Source organism: Scatophagus argus, chromosome 11 (genome assembly GCF_020382885.2).
Source record: "Scatophagus argus isolate fScaArg1 chromosome 11, fScaArg1.pri, whole genome shotgun sequence".
Classification (NCBI taxonomy): domain Eukaryota; kingdom Metazoa; phylum Chordata; class Actinopteri; family Scatophagidae; genus Scatophagus; species Scatophagus argus.
In genome coordinates, this window is record NC_058503.1 from 13414537 (window position 1) to 13439969 (window position 25433).

General features: G+C 43.5%; 1 protein-coding gene across 1 annotated transcript; it reads left to right on the plus strand.

Annotated features, from left to right (window-relative positions):
* Positions 1-518: 518 nt before the first annotated feature.
* LOC124067048 (activin receptor type-1-like) lies at positions 519-23912 on the plus strand. Its single transcript, XM_046404076.1, has 12 exons — positions 519-894; positions 11642-11715; positions 12300-12542; positions 13529-13801; positions 14050-14316; positions 15671-15876; positions 18946-19045; positions 19724-19870; positions 20288-20563; positions 21740-21937; positions 22556-22686; positions 22804-23912. Exons 2-12 carry the CDS (start codon positions 11649-11651, stop codon positions 22936-22938), a joined length of 2043 nt encoding a protein of 680 aa, XP_046260032.1. The 5' UTR covers positions 519-894; positions 11642-11648; the 3' UTR covers positions 22939-23912.
* The last annotated feature ends 1521 nt before the right edge of the window (positions 23913-25433 follow it).

A 25433-nucleotide genomic window follows, 5' to 3' on the forward strand; every position in this document is an offset into this window, starting at 1 on the left:
CTATCATATTTTAGATTATTATTATTATTATTAATTTGTAAGTAACAAGTATCTCAGTTCTGTACATAAACGTAGCCTATAGTACATTAGAAAACTTACAACACCAGTGAGCTATAGATTATTAATACAAACCAGCTAATTAAAATATTGTTATCATGTCACAAATTATAATCCACATACATATTATTTGAAATGTGCTATTCTTTGTACTTTACTTTACTTTAGGCATAATTTGATGCCCAAACTTTGTTCGTAACAGAGTATTCATTCACTGTGTTTTTGCTACATTTACTCAAGCCAAAAGATCTGAGTCCTTCTTCCACCAGTGATGACCTGAATTTATCTTCAACTTCCTAGTGGTAATAGCATAAAATGTAGCATTAAAAAGGGAAGCCATGTTACTTTATTTTGAAACGTCTTACCGGAAGCGTCTGTAATCACCGCTCGCTGGACGCGGGTTAATTACCAGTGAGTTGTTGCGAGGAAACTTCCTTCACCGATCCTGTGTGTGTATGTGTGTGTAGGTGCGTGTGTGTGTGTATGTGTGTGTGTTTTTTTTGTGTTTTTTTCGCCTTCGTGGATTGGGGTGCGAGTTGTAAAGCCTTGTCTGTACTGACGCGTGAGGAGGGAGAACATTACAAAATGTATCCCCATGTTTTCAGTCTACTGAACATCGAGTGAATTCGTCACTTTTATTTCCCTTCTTCCCCAGCGAGCGAACGACGGACGACAGTTTCTTTTTCCTTTTTTTTTGGCGTCATGTAGGCTCTGCTTCTCAGACTTTTTGGAAAACAAATCGGGTATTGTCGCTGAATCCTCGGGAGATGGCAGAGTAGTTCGACCTGCGCCACTTACCGAGCCGTGTTAGAGCACTTTGAAGACATAACCCGAGAGGTAAGTTTAATCAGTACGTCCCTGAAATGTGTTTTTAACCGGACTGTTGTGCGCACCGTCTGTATTGTAACACCAGACATTTCGGTTGACGTGGAGAAGTTGGCGGATTCGCAGGAAAAGGTGTCGTGACGTGCTCTCATAAGAAACCCTGTCTCCCTGGGAGCTTTTCTTCGCTAAATCTTGGCCCTGTTTTTCCTCACTGCGGACGCACATATTGGACTCACCCTTTCGGTATGGGCCGTGCGAACACATACCTGCCTTTTAAAATGTAAATACGGCGTAGCAGGGGAGCGGCGGGGTGAGATGTCCTGCTTTTAGCCGTTGATAAACGTTGATGAGCTCCGGGGCCAGAATGACTGAAATTATAAACGTCTACCATTTCGTGGCTGTGATTTTTCTATTTCACAATCAACCTCACAACTAGTTGTGACTTTCTTAAGAGTTTTTGTCATTCAAGCAGTTTTCTGGGAGGGTCTTTCCCTCCTTGATCGTGTGTCTCATCATCCCATGCTGAGCACTTTTAACATCACAATCGCAGTCCTGGATGAGGTTTGGGGGGTGGGTCGGGGGTGAGAAGAGCCAAAAACACCAGAGGTGAACACGCAGTATGGCTTCCAAAGATCAGTGGTTTCATTTTGAACTGGCTGGCAATGAAGAAACAATTAAATATTACTTAGGCAAGATGCATTTGTGGATAGGATGAGGGGCAACCACACCAGACAGGAAATGCTCTGTGATAAAATTGCAGGGCATTTAAAGGTTAAAAGGAAAAAACAAAAAAGGCCAGTAGACCTGCTGATGAGAAGGTGCGAACTTCATTACAGAGGTGTTAATGCTAGGTGAAAACATTCAGAGGTAATTGTGCAGATTAAAGAATGTGTGAATGGGAATGTCTCACACTGAAGTGATCCCCCTCAGAATCAACTCACTGTTCTGCTGCATCCTCTCAAAACCACATTCCCCACATAGTACTGATCAGGTTTTTCCTCTTCGGCTAGTAGCCCCAAATGTGTGTGTGTGTGTGAGTGGGTGTGGGGGCTCTTGATTGTGCATTTTGTAGTTACTGTGAGGCCTGTGTGATTGAACGATGCACAGCCAGGCTCCTTTTCTTTGTGATGCATTCAAGGTGTCCCGCTGATGCCATTCGGTTGACTTTCAAAGTAGATGCATGACAATCTGATGGCGGGTCGTTTAATCAATATTGATTAGCCACTCAGGATGAATTTGAACAACCAGTTGAAGCTGTAATGTAGGAATTGTCTGGATTTTCTTAGCAGAAAATAGTTGGCAACATCAATGATTTCCTCTCTGAATAATCTGGTGGAGAGACGCTGGAGATTTATTGTGAAGTGGCTGTGACGGGATCAAGAGGAAGTTGAGTTTATTTGTTCTGGTTAGCGGCAGTAGGTGTTTGTGTGGTTGGTCGATGATCTGGACAATGTAAACCCCTGAGGTCACCGAGGTCGACCCTCTTTGCCGGGCGCCTGGTGTTCTCAGTGGACTTGCATCGCGGAGTCTGACCGATAGCGGTCTGATAAAAGGGACGTCAGGCAGTCTGGGCCAAGATTTGGCTCCACTGCAGGGGATCCTGGTGATCCTGTTCTTGTTCAGCCGAGGTAACCGGCCTGATTGTGACTCACCCTGCCCCTGAGAACAGTCCTCCCCGAGTCTGGTTCTGCACTGTTTGTCTTTGCTCCTGTGTCATTGTTTCGAACTGCTTATCTGTGGTGGCTTCTTCCTCCACCAGACAAGATGTCGCCTGTCTCTCACTCCCAACAGCTGGACTGGTTTGGGGTCTCCTGAGAGCAGACTTACACTCTGTTTTCTTTCAGCCGTCTCCGAGAGGCCTCGTTTGTGTCTTTTTTTATGAAGCTATGAAGGAATTTATGTTTCTTACACATTTTTATCTTACTGTCAACAAATCATTTAGAGCAAGTGCTGACACGAACAGTCGGTCAGTTGATCAACAGAAAATTAACAGTTTTGATTATTGGTGAAACTTTTAGAAGTTAAATTATTGACTAATGTGCCGGTTGTTTTCTTGACTGATTGTTGGCTCTATAAGACAGCAGTTTTTCACAGTGAGGTCTTCCATTTGTCTTTTCTAGCAACTCCAAGATGTTCAGTTTACCAGCACAAGACAAATAAAAGAAACATTCACAACTCAGTTAGCACAAAAGTTCTCTCGTTTTACAAATGTCTTTGTGTTTTGGACTCACTAAAGATTTAGACTTGGACTGTGGGAAATGATTATCAGTGTTTTTTTTATTATTATTCGTTAACTTTAACTTCCTGTTGATCGCAGTCCTACACAGGCCTCGTTCAAGTTTTCATTTCCACATTATAACCCCTGGATTCTTCAGCTGCTGATATCTTGGCCTCTTCATCAGTGCACAGACATAAAATAATATATATAATCAGCCCAAAAAGGTCTGAGCGATTCAGAAAGCACAAGTGTTAAAAGTATTGATTTTGGCGGGGGGGGGGGGACTGTCAGGAGCAGCTGGTTGTTTGGTACAATATGCAAGTGGAGGGAGAGGGAAGCTTGTGCTCCAAAAAACCCTGGGAGAGAACGGGTGGGGGTGGTGGGTGGGGGTGGTGTGTGTGTATGCATATGCGTGTGTGGAATCAGGTTACGCAGTCTGTCATTAACAAGAGAGCCGCAGTTATGAGACCAAGATAGACTGCTTCAAGTCTGAGCAAGACTCTGAGGCTCATGGCTCTTCCATGTAGGTGGCTCTCAAGTAAGGGAGGGAGGGGAGGGGATACTGTATGTGTGTGTGTGTGTGTGTGTGAGAGAGAGAGAGATGAGATATGTGTGTGTGTGTGAATGCAGGTGGGAGGCGGTGGCTGAGGGATAGAAAGGGGGCAGGATTTGGCTGGAAGTCGAGCTCAGGCTAGCAACTTTGAGTCGCTTCAGCTTATCGGCCATGCGTATGTCCCGTGTGTGTGCGTGCGCGTGTATGCATGTGCATCTATGTGTGTATATGCTGACTTACTAGAAAGTTTGACTATAGCAACAACCCTGGCATGAGATGAGGCAGCAGGCTGCAGAGGAACACAGCATGTGGGCTGCTTTTGCTTCTGCTCCATGCTCGTGTCCAGCTTTTCAGAGAGGGGCCCTCTGTCTGCAGTGTTATTTTTAGTCAAAAAAAAAAAAAAAATCCTTGAGCCTTTTTAATAATCATCAGCCTTATGTAGCCCAAACATATCACGATGAGAAGAGCTGTCTGGGACTTGCGGGCACTGCAGTCTCAGCATGATACTGGAAATAAGAGGGAGAAAGAGAATGAAATAAAAGGCTGCCTGTGATTTTTAGTCTTGTTTCTCTGGTCGCCGTTTGGGAGCTCACTCTCATCCTCCTCTTCTGGTGGCCCTGCACACACTTATTGATTTCTGTTTTTCTGTGTTCAAATGTGGATGAAGACCTGTGGAGACAGAGAGAAGACACTGCCGTCTGCGCACGCACACACACACACACACACAGATCTGCAGTGCTCGTGGCTCATCTCCTGTCTCTGCACTAACCCCAGACTGCACTGGAGACAGTCTGCAATACACATTTTATGAGCCCTTCACTCGCTTCAGTGCTCTTGTCTTATCGCTCAGCTGTTAGCGGGGAAAGTTATGGCTTTGTTTCAGTTGCTGCCTCTCTCTGATCTCATTCCCTGTCCGAGGCACGAGCTCTTATTTGGCGTGGGCGCTCCTGTCGTCAGCGTCGCATTGGCGGGGCTCGTTTGAATGAGTCCAGTCAGTTCCTCATGCTTGAGCCAAATGGGGCATTTCTGATTAGTGCTGGGACAAGTATGGCTGAAATCAACATCACAATATTTTGTCCATTTTTCAGTATTTGCGTGATATTGCCAGTGCACTCGATTGATTGATAATTCACATTAGGAAATCCATGTCACCGTGTTTTAGAGCCCAACTCGTTTCAATGTTAGAGTAAAAAAAAACAAAACAAACAAACATCACATTTGTGAAGCTGAAAATAATGATTTTTTTTTGGCAGTTTTATTAATCAAAAAAAAGCTGCGCATCAAATTTCTTTCCATGGACGTAATGAACAAATGAACTCTAATCGGCTCTTTCTGCGTTCCACTAACTTAGACAACACTGAATTATCAACCAGTCCCACATACAAAGTCTTAATTTCCCATTTCTGACTCGATCATTAAGGTTGATTTGAAACTGTTTATGACTGGTCTTATTCCTTAGAAGTCTCACCCCTAGAGAAGGACAGGAAGCTCCCGTCCATAAAGACTCTGTTGGCAGCGGGGTGTAACGGCCCAGCTCGGTCATGGTACAGAACATAGCACTGCATACACACCGTGTTGCTGCAAGCTTGTTTGCTGAGTGATTATCATCATGGCTGGTGGATGCTTTGGTCGATGTTTGTGGGTCACACAGCGAAGGTTATCATGTTAGCCCTGTGGCTCCCATAGCTCTGCCAGGCAGGGCGCAGAATCAATCAAGACTGAATATTCCCTGAGCTGTGAGTAGCTGTACACACAGCTCTTTGGACTGTTTGACTGATTTACTTGTTTCACAATGAGGGAGCTATATTCAAAGGATGTGCTGTGGTACAAATCAAGGTTTCCTTTTGAGAACAGTATTGCTCCAGAGCGGTGAACTTTGTGAGATTGTCGTTTTGGAGGGAGAGTGTTTGTGCATTCCTCTGTTGGCAAACATAGTTGAGGGCCATAAAAACGGGGTTTCAGATGCTTTGATGGCTGTGTGAAAATGAATGTCTAATTGCTAGGGAGACCATTGCGTAGATGACCTGTTAACGTTGTCTTGACAGTGCTATAAAACCTTCCAAGTTGTGTGTCTCGAGGCTTCATGCAACACAAAGCCATAATAAAACCTCTCAGGACCACAAAAACTGGTGATGTGTCTCGTGATAACACGGAACCTGAACAAATGTTGTCCTCATTGTTCGCATGCTAGACTCTCCCAGACTCCTCAGTCTTTGTATATGTCTTCAGGTGTCCTCGGCGTCTTCATTGAAATCAATATAGGGGCCTGGCAGAGTGTGTCTGAGTGGTGTTGTTGGTACGGAGGTGGAAGGTAGGGTGGGACTCCAGCAGGAAGAAAAGGCATCTATTGTCTCTGATTACATTTGATCTAGTCCGAATACACTGTGTGTGTGTGCGTGTGTTAGTGAGAATTGAACATAAGCAGGGGGCATTTGCATTTGATTACATTCTCCTCATTGTGAGAAGAGGCAGCTGCTGAGTTACTGTAGCGCCCTGAGAGGTGGAGCCTGGCTCGTCCTGACGGGGCGCCGAGGATTCCACAAGCTCTTCCAAAGGGGGCCACGGAGGTCCCCCTTTTCATCTCCCATTTGATGAGGCCCTTGGCCAGCGAGGTGTGTTTCCAAAGGCTAATGAACTTTGCTTTTGACTCAGTACAACGATATGTCGATATGACGCTGGATGTCAAGGAGTGGGGTCGATCTGCGTTTCGCTGTTCCACCACCGGACAAGGTCACAGGACTGCACTGAGTTCAAAGTGTTTCAATACTGCTGCCTGTACAATACCTGAGTCTGGATTCAGCACCAAAATCACTTTGGTCACATATTGCTCTGCTGAGTTTTAAAGGACAATACTTCCTAAATATATCAATATTTAAAGGTATGGAGTTTTGGTCACGTTTGGTTCCATTTTGGAGCCATGCTTTGATGAACTAGTACTGTCTGCTTTGTTGGTATTTTTGTTCTTTGCTAGAGATTAAAACCCAGCTGGACCGTAAGAAGGCCAGAATTACAGAATTAATCTCAGGGCTCGATTCTTCATAACTCAAACCAGCCAATCACATGATGCTGTTTTGCCAGAGGATTTTTCACATTATCAAACAACATGTCAGCCCTCTTTCTGCTCCAGTGACCTGCTGATTTTGGAAACTCGGCTGCCACCTTGTTGTCTTGTGACTGTTGGCCTGAACACACCTAAAACACTGCTCCTCGAATCACACATCCACTGATATACAGCTTCGGTGTAAATGGGACTTTGGACAGTTTCAGAAGTTTAGGACCAAATTCTCGCAATGAGATGTTGATCCTTCAAATCAAATGCTCCAAATACTGCATGAAATCATTAATAAAGTAAGGCCAAATCTTGTTTATCTGCTGAATTTTCAAAACACGTAAAGCAGTACACACACACACACACACACACACACATTTCATCAGGAATTCATCACACACTCAAAATTGATATTGTACTGCCCGACACAGATTTGGAATCCAAGATTTTATTAGACCCATCTCCACAGTTTGACATGCAATGAACCTGCAAGATTGCTGATCTCACACGATGTGTTTGGGGGCCTTATGTGTGGAGCCAAATGCCATTTAAACTGTCCCAGACTGGTTTGCCTCAAGGTATTTTAGAGACAATACCACTGAGACTGAGATCAGTTTGCTTTCAGATCTGTGTGTTAACTTGATTGTTGAGATATTTATTTCATGATTGAGAGTCGCTGAGGCCTTAATGATACAACCAGAGTGAATGTGGAAAGCGTTTTATGCAAAGTGCGAGGTGCATCTTGACTTTTGGATTGTCCGTGCGATGGTCAAATATTATTTAAATCCACACTGATATTTGAATCATTAGTAATACTTTCTTTTAATACTTCTTTCCTTTTAAGATTCATTATGATCTGATATTCTACTCGGTTCATAAGCACAGTTGTATCAAGTGTGAGTGCGTCTTCCCTCACAGCCTTCCAAAAAGTTAAGGTTGTGTTTTCCTTTTACTTAGTTTTAGTCATCCCAAGTGTTATATTTTACTGTAGGCAGAGAATGTTGATTTGCTGAGCTGTAGTGTGAATATGAATGTGGGCTGCTGCAAAGAGGACTTTCGCCCTCAGGTCTGCATTACACCCACATGCACCTAGGAGCGAACCATCTGTGTGTCCCTGATGGCATGCTGGCACTTTGGCTGTCTGGGTCTGGAGTCGTTGACGGGGACAGGGACACGGGACAGCAGGATGCGCATTGCCCCAGTCCCTGCCTGTTTCTTCGCTCGCCGCCCTGCGGTTTGCTGCAGTTTTCTCGGTGCCCGTGTTATTTGTGCCATGGCAACTGTGCCAGCCTGCCAGCTCAGACACAGATTCCACCTCTCGTCTCCCCCCCCTTTGCCAGCATGATGACTCAGCAGCTCCTGCAGGGCTTCCAGCCTCCTCCCTCCTCAACCTCAGTGATACACCATGCTCATCAGACAAAGTAGTGTTTTGTCATTCTCTCCTTCATCCTGACCTGAATACAAAACAGGCCAAAATAATAAAGCACCCAACTACACTAATAGGCTCTGCTTGTTGTTGAAAGTTGTTTCAACAACATCAGTTTGAAAATGTCACCTCCAAATAACAAATGGTGATGAAATACTGACTCTAATGTGATGCTTGAAGAAGTGGGAATGTGTACCAAATCCTCAAATGTATTATAAAATCATTGGTAACTGAACACATCCATTCCTTTTTTGAGTTTCCGTTGTTTCAGCATTTGAGTGGCATGTTTAATCATCTCTATCTAATCACGTTAAGCTCTGCTCAACTTCTTAGAGAAGTGCTTATCAAGATAGCCCTCTGGAGTGGGATCACTGGAAAGACTCTGGTGAGGAAACGTGGCGTCATAAAATGGGAGCCTTGATATGTAGGATCACTTTCAAGTCCCTCTAGCAGCACTCAGCAGGAGTCAGTGTTAACATACTTTTCAGTGGGCCAAGTCCGTTTCAGCTGCTTCTCTCCGGGTTGTACGCACTTTGGCTGCTTGTGTTCAGCTCAATGTGGTCTCTGTGTTTTCCATGTCCAGGGTCAGTGCTTACGCATCTCACAGGCATTGATATCCTCATACAAAATACCTGTGGGGGGAAAAAGTATTTTGATTATTTGCTTAAGTTAATAACACCAGTCGTACAAAGTAGTCCATTTAAAGTAATAATTTTCTTCAGTAAAGGAGTAACTGTATTATTGCCTGAAACTACTTCAAAATCAAAAGTTAAACTACTGGTTATACTTTCATACATGCATGCATTATATAGACTTTGAGTGTTGCAGCTTGGTTGAGGTGAGGGCATCGTTGCCAATTTTTCATGGCTCACACATAAATGTAGCCAGGTGAAAAGTACAGTTTCTTTTCTCTAAATGGAAATAAGTACGTAAAGCACACCTCACTCTACTTCAACGGTGTACTTAAGTACAGCACTTGATTTACTTTCTCCCCTCTTCTAAACAAGAGTCCAGCACACTCAGAAATTGCAAAGAGTGTGAACTGCGTGACCTTTCACAGATTGAAGGAGGGAGTTAAAGAGGAGGAATCCTAATGCATCATAAAACAAACAAGCTAACCAACAGTTGTACAGATTTTTGCTCTGCAGTATACCGTAGTAGGACTCATCCGATTAAAGGTTAAAACAGCAATAAACAATTATAATTACCTTGTGGTATTTATACTGGTTTCCTACTACAACACCACATCAGAGGCTATAGGAAGGGTGAATAAAAGGAAAGATTTGGGGGCGTTGAGACAGATAGAGAGAGGGGGGGAGATGAGAGCACACTCTTGGCAGGATGTCAGTTCTGTGAACACACACTGCAGAGCGCTGCCAGAGAATTCAATACGCAGGGATAGAGGACTGCAACAAACACACACATTCACACTGACACACAGCACCATAAAGTTGTCTGTTCAGATCGCAATCGGTTCTGCAGATGCTCGCCCTGCCTCTCTCCTTTCCAAGAATCCCTTCTGAGGGCTCCAGTATCAGACGAGTCCTGGCTGTGTATTCAAGCAAAGCTGTTAGCTTGCATGGTGATATGTCACCAGCAAGCAATGCCTCATGTCGCGGATAGACGTGGAATAGTTTCTGTTTGATTTTGCAAATAGAAATACATACAAGTGCATTTTACATAGGCTGCTATGTATTTGATCTGTTTGTAGCGTCACACACGCAGCGGGACTGCCTAGCTGCTTGGCTAGCCGTGTGAGGCTCACTGCTTATTTAAGACAAAGTGTCTGCGTGGGAGAGATGAATTGAGACGGAGATGATTTCAGTGCCCCTTCGAGGGTCTTTCAGCAGTAAATGTAAACAAAAATGCAGCAAATCATTTACCTGCGCTAATTGAAGCCATTAAATGGTGCCTCATGATGTGCTCTATTTAGTTAATTGGGGTAAGTTATTGATCTGTCAGCTGTGTTTGTGTGTGTGTGTGTGTGTGTGAGTCTGGATGTTTTGCACTTTGTTGTCTCTCTCTGTGTGAGTGACACATGAACCAATGTCAAGATAACCAGTCAGACACAGTCGCCTTTGTTTTCTTGGCTCTGGTGTGCACGTGCCAGACTATTGTCTTTTACTCTTCTGCTTATCTGTTTATCCTGCTTCCTGTGGCCCCATAGCTTCACCCACCCCTCACCCCCACCCCCACCAGCACGGTGCCCTTCTTCCCGTTGTCCCCTTGGGCGCTGACACCAGACACCTCCTTGTCCCACTTCCCTCCCTTTAGCCTACCTCACTCTTGCAGCCCACACGTCTCTCCCTCATTGGCCCCGTTCTCTGCCCTTCCATGACCCACTGTCCCCCAGTTGCCCCCCGGCTATGCCTCCCTTGCCTCCTCATGCCCTCCTGCCCGTCCCCCTGCCCTCATTGTTGCTCCCCTCTTCCCCTGGTCCAAAGGGAGCAGACAGGGCTCCTGATTATCTCCGTGCAGCAGCCTCTGTTTTGTGTTCTGATTAAAGGAGCAGCATGTGGTCTGTGTGTGAGCGGCCCGTACGGACGCCGCCGTTGGGCTAATGCTAACATTATGTGCTTAATCATTTATGTCTGGGAGACGGGCACAAAGGCCTGGAGCGAGGAGGGGGTAAAGGGTTGGGGGTGGGGGGTGCTGGGGTATTTATCACTGGCACAGATGCATTCAGGCGCACAAGATAACCGCGCCAGTGCTTAGTATGGCATAAACAGGGCAGGCTGCAGGCTGTGATGTCTCCACAAACTCACATATCAGCTTTGTAAAATTGTTAGCTCAGTAGTGGTGGGGCAGGGAGGGGTGGGGGTGGGGGTGGGGGGTTTCCCTTGAGTTTACAGTGTGATTTAAACTGGTGGTCTGTTAAAATCTGGCACAGGGCAAAGCAAACAAACAAACATAACTGCACGGCGTATGTGGACGCTTCCACAGACGCATTAAATATTGAAGGATTAGACCGTCTCCAGGTCTCTAAACGATAGTATTTGGGCACCCACACACTCTTTCTCCCCGCTGTGCTCCTCTCCTCCTCTGTCGTCTGTCTGCTCCTCTCCTCTCGCTGCCAGCCAGCCTGTCCCTCCAACACACACGCAGACATCAACACGCACACACGCAGAGGCAGCCAATAGGAGAGCACCAGTCTCCCCATTGCTTGCCACTCAATGCCTTGTTGCCAGGACAACAGGAAGGCATGAGACCCACTTTACTTGAGCATTTTAAACTTGGTGTTGACTCTCTTTTTTTTTTTTTGAGAATAAGAAAAGGTCTCCTCCTGTAAAATTGCTCTCTCTAAATACTCATAGGTCCGCGGGTCTTCTGTCTCACTGAACGGTGTCTTGAAAGATGTTATAGAAAAAAAAAATTTCCCAAAGGTGTTCTAACGCAGCATTTAAAAAAATGATTTTAAATCCTTTACTTGGGATACAGTTTCAGCTTATTCAATGGAATGCATCCAACCATTTTTGTGTTTTTCTCTCTCTTTTTTTTCCTCCTACCCTCTAGGTCTACAATGACAGCCGGGGGTATGTTTCTTTTGGTTTTGATCGTCACGGCCCTTCCCTGTTCTAGCATGGAAGGTAAGTGTCATGTCACAAAACACAGCTTGTCACATCAGACCTGAAGGGAGACTTTTGCTGCAGGGAGGAGAGGTTCCCGTTAGGATAAATAGTCAGGAACCGGTTAAATTTAGCTCTCTTCCTAGCCATTGCTATTGCAAAAGAACAAGATTACAGTCGGTGGTTCGCAGGAGGTCCCAAGCACATACAGTAGTTGGAAAGATGTGTGCCAAATGTGTGTGTTCTCTTTTACTCTCACACACATGATCCTTCAGCCTCTGTCTTTTTCAGACCACCCCCCCCAGTCTCTCCCTCAAGTGTAGAGCAAAAATTCAGTTTTTTTTCCCAGCCCCTCCTAAGTCTGTCTCCCTCTCATCTGCTGTCTCTCACTGTTATTTTAAACAGCTGCAGTGGTGGTGGTTTGCAGAGGAAAGTGGAAAGTTTTTTTTTGTTTTAGGGTGGCCATCCATGCTTGTCCTCACGATCATCTGTTGCCACAACACATTTATTTGAGGGCATCTTAGAGATTAAAGTCCTCCTTAGAAGCTCTCAGAGTATTTTCACTGAATTCTGACTTGTGCTGTAATTGTTGTTTTCTGTTGAAGGCAATGTGAGAACCACTGAATGTTTGTGTGAGGGAGCGTCCTGTGGCGGTGGGGACCGGTGTTTTGGCCAGCAGTGCTTCAGCTCCCTCTCCATACTGAACGGGACCTGGGTTCTTCAGAAAGGCTGCGTTGGTGATGAAGGGGCCTTGCGGTGCGGAAGCCCACCAACTCCTGAGCTGGTGTTGGAGTGCTGTTACGGCGACTTGTGTAACATGAACGTCTCATTGCGGTCACCGGTTAAAGGTGAGGCGTGTACGTCATAACCCTGTGTGGAAAAATATCCCGCCTGAACCTCTGTAGGACTTTACACGTTTAATTAATCGCATCGGAACAAGTCCCTCACCTGAAGTTCACGATTCAGTCTTTTTAACACACAGCAGAAGGAACAAAGTGTCATTTTAGCATTGCCACTACTCTCCTTTTCCATATTTTGTGCTGTCTCTGTGTTTTGCACTGTTTCCACGATTTATTTGTGATAGCTGACCCCTTGCAGAGAGCTGTGCTGGTGGGAAGCACAGAGATATCCAACACTTCAGAGTTGGCTGCAAAACAGCTTTATTAACCAGCCTACCACCAACTTGGGAAATAACTTTACAAATCTGTACGACTGCCCAAGGACCGTTCCTGTAAACTTGTTAATCAGTCAACAGTATCATCTGCGCTTCCATTAGGACTAGCTGATGTGGTTAAAATGAATAACTTGATATTAGATATCTGCTGCTTTGATACGTAACATGTAATGGTAAGTGAATGCAAAATAATCACACATGAGATGATCACATTTTGGTCAGTGCAATGAACTGTGTTCTGCTGTGCTGTGTTTTGTCAGACACAACTCCTCATATGTGTAAAAATAACAACTTTAAGTACACAGTTTGCTTGGAATAACTCATTTGAATAGCTCGTCTTCATATTATTGCGGTATGATTCAGCTGAAAGTATTCAGTTATTGCCAAAGCCTAATTTCAAGCATAAAAAGTCATGTTGGCAGGAAGTGTCTTTAGGTGGGCTGCACTGATGTCAGTTATTTTATTTTAGCAGCTGTTAGATTTCAGATAGGTAAAATATCAAATCTTCTGTCAGGATTTATGCATTTTATTTGACTCTAGTCAGCGACAACACAACCCAAGTTGTGTGTTTTCTGATCTGAGTGAGTGCCTTTTGATTTAATGTGATATAAATGGAATTGCTCTAATGGCTCTCCCCATATCTCTGTTTCCTCTCATCAGATATAGAAGTGTCTGCTGGCAGACCAGTCCTCAGAGACCAGGACTGTGTGTGCGAGGGCGGCGTGTGTGAGCGTGACCATCGCTGCACAGGCCAGCAGTGTTTCTCCTCTCTGAAGATGATTGATGGCGTGGTCGTCCAGCAGAAGGGCTGCCTGAGGGACGACGAGGAGGGCAGAGCCACCTGTGCCACGCCACCCTCGTCGGCCCATGTTGTCAAGTGCTGCCAGGGCCATCTGTGTAACATGAACGTCACTGTGCAAGCTCCAGGGAAAGGTGACTTTGTACGCACCGTACACATTTCTCTTGGCCGCCGTTCACCACAGACCTTATGTCACTGAAGATCGTGCAAGTTCAAGTTCCACTTTGGATTTCATGTCCTATAAATATTTGATTTTATACCAAAACTCGCCACAAAAAAAAACTGCATGCATTTTTAAAGTATCGACAGAATAGCTTTAATCATTTTCATTTGAAAGGTTTATTTATTTACCTGCCATGTCTTTGTCCTGAATGTTTCACAGAGGAGGAGGTAAAGCCCCTGATCAAAGAGGAGCACGAGTGTGTGTGTGAGGGCAGCTCGTGTGCAACGGGGAATCGCTGCATGGGCCACCAATGTTTCTCATCTCTGATAGTCAGTGCCGGCTCCATGGTGTACCAGAAAGGCTGCTTTAAGGTCTATGAGCAGAGCACATTGACCTGCAAGACCCCACCTTCCCGAGACCAGATTGTGGAGTGCTGCCATGGGCATCTGTGTAACATGAACAGCACTGTGGAGCTGCCTGTCAAAGGTACACTACTATACTACCCAGAATGCACCATAAGTACAGTCTGAAAACAAAGATGCTCAAGAGCTCCATCTGTTGATTTCGGCACTGAACTCAATTTTTTGTCTATTGAAAAGAGCAACGATTGTGTGTGTAGTTATTAGCGCTTTAGACAAGGTAACACACATTCATTCCTCTCCGTGATTCTCTGCTGAGAGAGCTACGACGTACGCTGTGAAATTGTCTGTCACGGCTTTTCTGGATGATTTCTGTTGGCCTCTGTGTGGTCACACTCCTGGCGCCCTATGAAACAAAAACTGAGGGAGACAGTGGGCAAACCGAAGGGAGGTTTTGAATATTATTTAGTCATGGTCCAGTTCCCTGCTCTGTGCTCTTGGAGACTGTCAGACCCTGGTGACGGGAGCCCGGAGGGTGAAGCCACCTTGGAGTGAAAGAGAGGCAGGCATATATACACAGGGCTGTGGTTGTACTTTTTGTTTATCTCACCTTTACTATTCTTTCCACAGCAGTACTTTATATTTACACCTGAAATGCCAGAGCCGTATCTTTTTCATTTATATATTTAGTGATAGGGTTAAGGCTAAATAAAATTAACGAATTGCAGGTGTTTGTGTTAACCTGACTTAACCAGGTACATGTTATCACATGGTAACAATTCACATGATGTTAGACTTTTGGCAACCTCCGCTGCCTTCTTACATTGTCACATGTACAATAATCATGTAAAAAGTATATTTTTAAGCGGCCTACATGAATGCATCCCTTCCCATTTGTCTGATTCATGTCTAGTGAGTTTTGAGATGGTGTTGCTAGTTGTGTGTATGTGGGAGAAACAGTTGATTATTCGAGGAGTTGAGAAAAGGGGATCATTGTAGAGCTGAGCAGTCTTTCCTCTGGAATGTTTGGAAAGTGTGAATGGTGGTCAGTTCCTCAGGCTGGCCTCTGCTGACTTGATGAGGTCCACTCTGTCTGTGTGTGTGTGTGTGATAGAGAGTCAGTGAATCCTCGTGCGCATTTGTGCTCTGTGTGCACCCCCGCCCTTTATTCGTTTGTACAGAAGGTCTGCAGAGTGCTACAAACCAATGATTTGTGCATAGTCGAGCCTCAGTATGTGTGGTCCTGTCAGAGGAAAAGCTACAGGGAACATCTAGTTGTTTTCTGTCAACACACATAGTTACTGTGTGATTTCCTCTTCTTGCTTCCTTCTAGTGGATTCTCTCATCTGTTACTTAAACAACTGTACTTTAATCTTTAATCAAGCTTTGTTTTCTGTCATGTAAAATGTCCAGAGTGATGGCCTGATAGTCTGTAGAAAAGTTACACACCCTTAATGTTTTCTCTCCCCCACCTTCCACAGCTGAGGAGCTATCCAGCTACAGCGTGACCACACTGGCCATCGCCATCGTGGCGCCCATCATCGTCCTCATCGTCCTCTCTGCTATCGCTATCCTTCTGTTCAGACGCATCCACCACAACCAAATGGAGAGGCTAACATCACGAGATGCAGAGTATGGAACTATAGACGGCCTCATAGCGTCCAACGTGGGGGAGAGCACTCTGGCGGTGAGTCGTGGATACCATGAAGGAAGTTACCCCCCCAGTCTCAACAGAAAGACGGGTTAAAAAAACGCAGTTTGAGCCATTGACTGCTTGTTGAATATTAAGCCAAATCAGACCTTTATTTTAACCCAGCTCTTTCCCTCTGTGCATGCTGCATTATACTGTAGGGGTTTGTTTCCTGTATTTCAATACTTAACCAAACATTTTACAGCACCAGAAGACATTAATAATTTAGATTTGGTTGCTGTCAGACATGAGTTCTGATATTTTCAGACCGATCAGTCATTTTGAGAGTAGTAGCAGATCCAGTCATGATTTTGGGTGGTAGGGTGAGTCTTTTCTGTACACTTGGATCACAGAGACAGAGTCTATAAAGCCACGCTGAACCCACAGCAGAGATGGAAACCCCCTTCTAAAGTTATGTGTTGTATTAACTCAGTCCAGGGATTCAGCTGATGAGTTAAAACACTGATGGATTAGCGCGGACTTCCGCCTCTTCTTTGTATGAAAAATAATAAACAATAGAGACAAGATAAATCTTGTTTACCTCTTTTTAAATCCAGATTTCTGATCAAGGCATTCATGTGGTAGCACTGTAATCAAGAGTTTAGTCTTACACTCTGGACTACTGAATAGAAGACAGCTTGGAGCAGTTCAAAGAGAGCCAATTTTTTTCCTTCATCGTAATGCCAGTCTGGTCCACTAGACCATTATTGTGAAGTTATAAATGTTGCTCCGTTTATCCGACAGGCTTCCCCAGTTCTGTTGGTTTTTATTTTGCATCACACTACATGGAAGAATCAGTTAAAACACTGACTTTGTGATGAGAGCAAACAATTTAAAAAGTAAAGTAAATCACTAAAGATGTGGCAAAAAAACTCCCCCAAAATCTCATATTTTGTTTCGTAAATGTTATGAAATTTTCGATAGACCCAAACACAGAGGTTAGGTTTAATCTGTAATACAGTGGTTTTTACTAAAATGAATAAATTCAGGAATGTAGAACATCACTTTTGAACTCTCCAGATTCTAATCTCAAGACTATTTGATTACTCTTGTGCAACAAACATTTAAAGCAACAGACAGTGGCTACTTATGCATGAAGTATGTATGTGTGTGTGTGTGTGTGTGTATGTGTGTGAGTGTTTGGGTGGGTGTTTCTGTGCATACTGCCGGAATGAAATTGTTGTCTTGCATCTTGTCAGTCATTTTTCCAGTCTGTTTCTGCAGCTCGTCTCAACCCACTGATGGGCCTCAGGGCTCCATCCAGTAGATGGATGTAGTGGTAAGAGTTGCCACTGTTGGCTGGCTATGTTCCTTTGGCTTCAGTGGATTTGATTTTGTGGCAGTAAAAGCTCCAAAATGTGTGGCGAGGAAAGCTGACCTTGAATAAATAAGTAAATAAATAAATAATAAATCAAACTGGATTCACAATGGCAGGCAGTGGTGCTGTGCTGAAAGTGGTGAAATCTTGTCACAGCTCAGTCTATTTTTTTTGTAATTTTAGGTTTTCTTCTCATTTATCATGGAAGGTGGTCCTTGAAATTTTTTTTAACAATCTGAAGCAGGCCTTAAGTTAAGGTCTCACAAGGTCGAGAACCACTGTGTTAGAGGAATGTTTTTATTTTCCCTCCTCTTAACCATGGATTGTAAGATTTCTGCAGAGCGGTTTGTGTATTGAGGCACACTAAACTGATCCAGAGTTTGAGGTGGAGTCCTGTGGTTATGGTTTAGTCTGAAAGACAACCCAGCACATTCACTGGCTCACCCACTGTGTAATCAAGTTCAGCAGGAACTGCTCACAGTCTAGCTTGTGCCCTCGCAAAAATGTTCCCATCCATTTGGCGATTTTTTTTATCCTCACAAAAACATTTGTCGAACATTAAGATCCTTTGGTATAGTTTTTTTTTTATTATTATTGAAAGGATTTACTTTACATCTGTTGCTAAAATTTGACTAAATCCTCAAAGCCCTGATTATCTTTAATTATGAAACTTGTAAATAACATGTACAATTGTTAAAGTATTGTCATGTGTGTGCGTGCGTCAGAGAAAGAAATGGTTGAATTTGGCTTTCTTTTAACTCATTTCCAAAGTCCATTAATGCACTTGGCAATGGAAAGCCCAAATATGGAGCCACAGAATGTTTGCTTCAGCATAATTAAAAAGCGCTTGGCAGCACCATGAGAAAGATTATTAGGAACAGTGGTGTGGCTGTGAAAAGCAAATCGGACTGAAACACATGCGCTTGTCCCACTGCAGCCTGCTGCCCAGAAGTCGTCTCTGATTATAATGATATTGCAGCGTTCTGATTGCATCCTGCCGCTTAACGGCCTGGTCCAAATATACCCTCCTAAAAACAATCCTCCTGTACCAAAGAGAGGGATTTAAACTCTCTGCAGAGCAACTCATTCATTTTATAGCCTCTGCCTTGCATTCCTCTGTTGTGATTCCAAATTGTCTCTCAGGCAGCTCGTGCATTATGCATCTGTTTATCTGAGGCATCACTCTTCTCTGTTGTTTTCAGTCCTCCCCTCCCAGTTTAGCCGTTTGTTTTGCTCGGCAGCTGCGGACTTTGTTGCTGCGCGATGCCCTCCTGTGTCGGCACCGGGATGCTGCACGTCTTATAGCCAAGATAAAAATAAAAGGCTTAGCAGCATTGCGCCTGTTTTCAAGTCTGGCCCTTGGATTAGATCAAATCTCCAGCGCCCACACCAGTCACCAGGGAGGGGGTGGCACTTCTGTTGTTTACTCAGCAGGGGGCACTCTGCACCTCCAGCACAGACACACACCCACTCACGCACAAAATATCTTGGTATACACACGCACACACACAGCTTGCCCCCTTCCATCCCGTGTGGGTGCCACATCAAAGGCGGCCTGCTTGTATTAGTCACCATCTGAGTCCCAGATGCTCCTTATTTCATCATTTTTTTTTTTTTTTAAAGCTCAAGCCATGGGATTCCACTGGGGAGGTTTTCATTCAAATAGCTCACTTGCAAATACACACACTCACAAGCACATGTAAACATACAGACTCTTTACTCTTTGTTTCTGTTCTTCTCTTTCCCAGGATCTACTGGATCACTCCTGCACTTCAGGAAGTGGCTCAGGGCTCCCTTTCCTCGTTCAGAGAACCGTTGCACGACAGATCACACTTAATGAGTGTGTGGGTAAGTGTCCTTTTTTAAAGGTTCTTTTCATATTGACAATAACACTGCCTCAGAAAACTCAGCCTCCTCATTCACTTCACTGTATATATCAGATAGGCAGATACTTTATGGCATGTGATGCTCCCACTGTTTACCTCAAGGTTCTTAATTTCACCGATACGAATACATTCTCTTTTCTGCTGGCAGATCTTCAAAGATCATCCAATACATTTAATACAAGTACTTTATCTGCTTTACACGTTATTGAATGTGGAACAGTTCCTGCCATCAAATCCCTCGAGCCAAAAACTGCACAATCTTTGTTTTTGAGTGTCACAGAAAATATTACCAACAGGAAAATCTATTTTCATATGGTCAAAGTTGTTGCCATAATTATCTGTGCTGAGGTTCATTAATGTTGAAATAGAAAGTTGGCTCGTCTCACCAATGGAATTGCTACAAGTTGTAGTTGCTGCCAAACTCCACTAACTAATTCAAATCAAATTCAGCTTGCATGAATTGATTTGTGGCCACAAGAGGGCAGCAAAACAAAGTGACATTTACACAGACACCACTGTGCAGCACACTCTCCTCCGTCCTGGAGTCAATAAGTTCAAGATCAGACCAAACACAACCAAACAGTTGTTGATTTCTTCACACCAATGGCAAACATTCACCCCGGCGTTTTTGTCTTTCCAGGTAAGGGCCGTTACGGTGAGGTGTGGAGGGGTCAGTGGCAGGGAGAGAGCGTCGCAGTCAAAATCTTCTCCTCCAGAGACGAGAAGTCCTGGTTCAGAGAGACTGAGATCTACAACACAGTGCTGCTGAGACACGAGAACATCCTGGGTACGTATATTTCAAGTGTCTAGACTCTGAGGAGCTGTGGGACTTTGTGCTGCAGGACAAAACAAATATCACAACTGTTTTAATGTTGAACAGACTTTTATTTGAGCAACCCAAGAGTTACAAATGCTAGAGATGTTGTCCCCAACACCAGTTTATACCACAGGAGGATTTGTTCAGATTTGGATGGCTTAATTTCTCCTTGATATTTCTTGCTGATAACCTTAAGTTGACTGATTGTGGCAGGACATAATATATGACAAAAAAAAAATCAAAAAGGTCTATTGCTCAAAATATTTATTCTAAGCAAAAGACCTTGCAAACTGTTCTGCCTCACTTTTACATTTCCGCTGATTGCATACTGTGGTGCATGTGTTGATCAGACACTTCTTATGAATTGTTCTGATGTATTTCTTTTAGGCTTCATAGCTTCAGACATGACCTCGAGAAACTCCAGTACTCAGCTGTGGCTGATCACTCACTTCCACGAGATGGGCTCCCTGTACGACTACCTTCAACTCAGCACCCTGGATGCATCCAGCTGCCTCCGCATGGCGCTCTCCATCGCAAGTGGCCTGGCACATCTCCACGTTGAGATCTTCGGCACTCAGGGCAAACCGGCCATCGCCCACCGAGACCTCAAGAGCAAAAACATATTGGTTAAAAAGAACGGACAGTGCTGCATTGCTGACCTTGGTGAGATTATTGGTAGATCTTCATGATAAATATGCAGTTTATATTTGTGTTTGTATTTTCTGAACTTTTAACCTAATACCCACTCATCAGAAGCTTATCTGTGCAGCCAGAGTCTCCAAAAAATGTGGGGTTATTATGCTCAAGACAACTAAAATCTAGCTTTAGCACTTTACAGCAGCATTTACAGACACCTCCATACACTGGAAGCAGAGAGAGGTTTGGATTTGAATATTTCACTTCATGAAAGTGTATTTTGGCTTCAATAAAGAGCTGATAAAAGCTGATGCCCCATATATATGAAATGATTTTAACCACCCTAAAGCTACAGATGAGGTTAATTGGGCGCTCTTGTGCATGGGCGTTCTACAAGATATTCATCCGCAGTATTGACGTTCTGCTCACATCCATCCGCTTAGCCATATTTGTTGTTAATATGGGAAGAACAACCATTGCTAAATGTACCATTCAGCCCTTAATCAAAAACACATTTAGAGGAACTCAGGCCACTTTATCTAATACACCAATGTTCCATTTGCAGATGTTTGGATGAAAACTAATTCAGGTGCAAGCCAGAACCTGGCAACAGGCTTGACATGTTTACAGGCTCGATGTTATAAAGTTCGCCCTGGATGACGCATTTTGCTGTCCCGACAAACATGGTGGCCGTTGTTTTTCTCCAGAGCGAGGTGTTCTAATGTCAGAGTACATCCTGTGTAGGGGGACAGGACTGTTTTCGACAAACAAGCAGTGTTTCAGCTTTTCAATCACTTGACAGAGTCAGTCCGGTGGTTTGTCCTCGCTGTAGTTGTCTGAGGCTGGAAACTTAAAATTTGTTGCTAAACTGGGCTGTTTGAACTTCACTGGGCAGAATGATGGATGTGCACATTCATTTAAGAGGGATGTTTCTCTGTGCTCGTCTTAAGTATGAGTTTAAGACTTGTACAGTAAAAGTGTGAGTTCGATGATTATCAAACAGTTTGAGCTAATATGCACTGCAAGCGTGATGTGGAAACTTGAAACCTGCCATGCACGCACACTGAAAATGGACATTTATAAATATGTAGGATATTAACAAGGTTATTGAGCTTTCTTGTGGAAGAAAGCATTCGTAGCTGAGTATTTCTGTATGTCTTATGTCTGAGGAGATCTTTAAAGTGGTCCGTGTTTTCATGCTAGGTCTGGCGGTCATGCATTTTCAAGACACCAACGAGCTGGATGTGGGGAACAATCCTAAAGTGGGCACAAAGCGCTACATGGCCCCTGAAGTGCTTGACGACTCCATTCAGATGGACTGTTTTGAGTCCTACAAGAGAGTGGACATCTGGGCACTGGGCCTCGTCCTGTGGGAGATCGCCAGGAGGACAGTCAGCAACGGTCAGTACATTTACAGTTTACACAACATGAACCTGTTGGATTCAGTGTAGTCCTGTCTTATATCAATTAATTACCTCAGTTACATCAACTGGACTTTGTGTCATGTGTTAGTGATATGAAGGAAAAACAGGGATGCCGATTGTTTTGTGTGTTAAAAACAAAAAACAAACAAAAAAAACGGGAACATGTGGTTTTCCTCTGAATAAACACATCACCATTTTAAATGCGGAAGAAGTAAAAGCTTTTCTGCAGTTGATAGAAAGATTTGGCCTTGATACACACTTTAACAACCACTGTCTGTGGTCTGTCAGAAGCCAGAGGCATCTTGGGTGTAATAAAGTCCACTTCCTCCACTCATTGTCAGATGGGTTTATTGCTTTACGGTAGGGACTGGGCTTTCAGCAACGCTTAAGATAATCATTTACCTTCGACAAAGTAACCTCACATCTCTGTTTTGTCCCATGGCTCCACTTGAGAGCAGGTTATGGATAAAAACCGCCGTACCAGAACCCTTTAATATGTTTTATATGTTGGTCATTCATTGGTCTAACTTATATTTTACACTTAGTTTTAAGTGATTCGATCTTGAAAGTGAATTGTGGCCTGCTGCACTTATAGGCATCGTGGAAGACTACAAACCACCTTTTCATGACGTGGTCCCAAGTGATCCCAGTTTTGAGGATATGAAGAAGGTTGTGTGTGTGGATCAGCAGAGGCCCAACATCCCAAACAGATGGTTTTCAGACCCAGTAAGTAATATTCAAACAGTCAGTAAGTAGCACGGGTTTCAAGTCCTCATGCTTTGTAATATTCTCATGTTGACGAGGGACACACTGATTAATTTATTTCTCCTAATTAATTTTCAGACTTTAACCTCCATGGCTAAACTCATGAAGGAGTGTTGGTACCAGAATCCATCAGCCAGATTAACAGCGTTACGCATCAAAAAGACTCTGACAAAGATCGACAACTCTCTGGACAAAATCAAAACAGACATTTGAGCCTCCCTCGAGAGAAGAAGAGGCAGAAATACGAAAGGCCTTTGAAGACGTCCAGAGGGTGGACCATCAAAAGGAAATCACAAAAGACAAGAGACTTGATGGGTTCAGTGCCCTTATAGTGGCACAGACCTATATTTATTTTAAAACACTTGGCGGGACGCATTTTGGCATCCAAAGATGGCTTACCGGGCATTTTTGAGACTGCCAACTGTCTTGGAAATAGGAAAGTATCTATTCAACTTAAAATATAGGAGCTGGATTGTTATCAGTGTTCTTCAAGGAAGAAAATGTTACCTGGGCATTTTGAGTAGGCTTGCTTTTCTTAAAACTTCAGATTCAGTTTGACACAGTTTTTCGTTTGAAAAATGTCCGAACATATTAGCAATTTCACTTTATCTCTTCTATTGTACCGCATTGTTCTTCTGTATCGTAGTGGATTCTTTGGGAAAAGCAGTCAACTTGCCAATTGAACTCACCGGTTTAATCTACATACTTTCTTAAGCAACGATCCCAGCGAGCAGTGTTATGTTTTTACTTTGTGTGTCATGTACCTCTGTTTGCGATGCCGTCAGAGCAAATTTCCTGGGTTGTATCGTTTAGTTGTACGGCTGCGTTAATGGCACTGTTCTTTTCCTGAGACATTGTCCAGCTGAAGGTACTCTACCGCAAACCTTTTCTATATCACCATGGATTTCACATTGAATTTATGTACCTGTACTATGTTTCGTTTCTTCAGCTTTACAGAGACAAATGCTAAAAGAACAAATAAAATATCTGCTAGATGATGCTGAACTCTATTCCTCCAGAGGCCTGTAAGTAAGCCTGTAAAGCCTGTATACTGTCTTAACGCGTGCATTGTTGTCTTAATGCGTGCATTGTCAAGTAAATGAAGTCAAACTTCAGCCTTTTTTTATTTCTTTAACATTTTATATCAATTAGTGATTTATATTAATTAAATAGAAAAAAATGTGTTTTATCTGTCTCATTTGTTTGTCTTGTTAGTCCACCACTGACTGAAATATCATAACAACTATTGGATGAATTAAGATGGAATTTTGTACAGGCATTCACGGTCCCCAGAGGATGAATTTGGCTGACTTAAGTGATCCTTTGACTTTCTCTAACACCATCAGGTAGACAGTTTGGGTGACATTGGGTACAAAAGGCTGCAGTGATTCCAGTGACTTTGTTGATTACCTGACTTTTCCTGCAACTCCCCCCAACTGGTCAGAGTTTTCACTTATCTTGTGAAATATCTCAACGTGTCTTGGCGCATAGTGCTTGTACAGACATTCATGGTTCCTCGATGACGAATCCTGTTAACTCCGGCGATGTTTTGTTTCTTCTTCTTCTTCTTCTTCTTCTTCTAGTGCCCCCCATTGCTTTGACATTGGTAGTTTTAAGTGAAGTGTCTAAGCGACTATTGGAGGAAGTGCTGTGAAATTTGGTTCATTCATGTCTCACTTGGGAGGATTGTAATCATTTTGATGATCCGCTGACTTTTCATTTAGTGCTCTCATCAGGTCAAACTTTTAATTTATCCAGTGCTTTGGTTTATGAGCAGATACCAGCAAAACCAATGGCACTCCCATCATCCTCAGCTCTAGTGTGTTTTAAGAACTAATTAACAAGTCAGTCACATGTCAGTAAAGCCTAACAGAGCCGCTGACATGGCTGTAGACTCTGTTACTGAGAACAGTTTTAATTTCGCTGTTCGTTTAGCTCTTCCAGGGCTTTTGTGTTTAAATGGGGGTATTACAGTTGTGACTAATCCTGAATTGTTCAGTTATTCAGGATATCATTTTAATCAAGTAGTTTTTATTGGAGTACCATCTGTACCATCTGGGGCTTCAATTTGAACCTATCTTCCTACCTATCCCTAACTGTTCCATACCAGTAGGAAACTATATGCCCACAGTATGTAGCAGGGGTCATGTCATTTATCTTAAACTGGACCTTTGCAGCTGACAGCTTTCCAGCTAAAACCCAAATTCCACACACAGATGTCACTGCACAATAATATATTTCTGTACTGCAAAAAGCTCGACATCTGCAGTGATAATGCAACACATTAATTTAGATTCATTTGGAAAAGGTCAAAAGCCCAGGCATTTCCCTGCCAGCTGTAAACTGAAACTGCAGCAGATATTTTAGCAGAACAGAAACTGGGCCCTGGATGGTCCTCAGACTGATTAATATGCTGGAGGAGTTACAGTCCACGTGATAGAAATGCAACAGTGGACTGTCCTAATATTCAGTGTCATTCGATTCATTTTGTACCCACAGAGATTTGAGTCAGCCAGTTTAAAAATCCCATAATGTCCCTTGCAGAACGGCTGCTATCATCTTGTTATTATGAATTACAAAATTCGAATGAGGAGTCAGCAGTAACCTGTGCCTTCTGATACTGGTTCATTATCTTACAACATGCTGGCATATTCATTCACAAAATAAAAATTCACCAAATTCACCAAAATAAAATCAGCCATTTGATA

What these genes read in the sequence shown, in the direction of transcription:
- LOC124067048 (XM_046404076.1), top strand. Translation starts at nt 11,649, where the DNA reads ATGACAGCCGGGGGTATGTTTCTTTTGGTTTTGATCGTCACGGCCCTT. An exon ending in TCCCTGTTCTAGCATGGAAG is followed by an intron (nt 11,716 to 12,299) that starts GTAAGTGTCATG and finishes TTTCTGTTGAAG; the next exon opens with GCAATGTGAGAACCACTGAA. An exon ending in TGTGGAGCTGCCTGTCAAAG is followed by an intron (nt 14,317 to 15,670) that starts GTACACTACTAT and finishes CACCTTCCACAG; the next exon opens with CTGAGGAGCTATCCAGCTAC.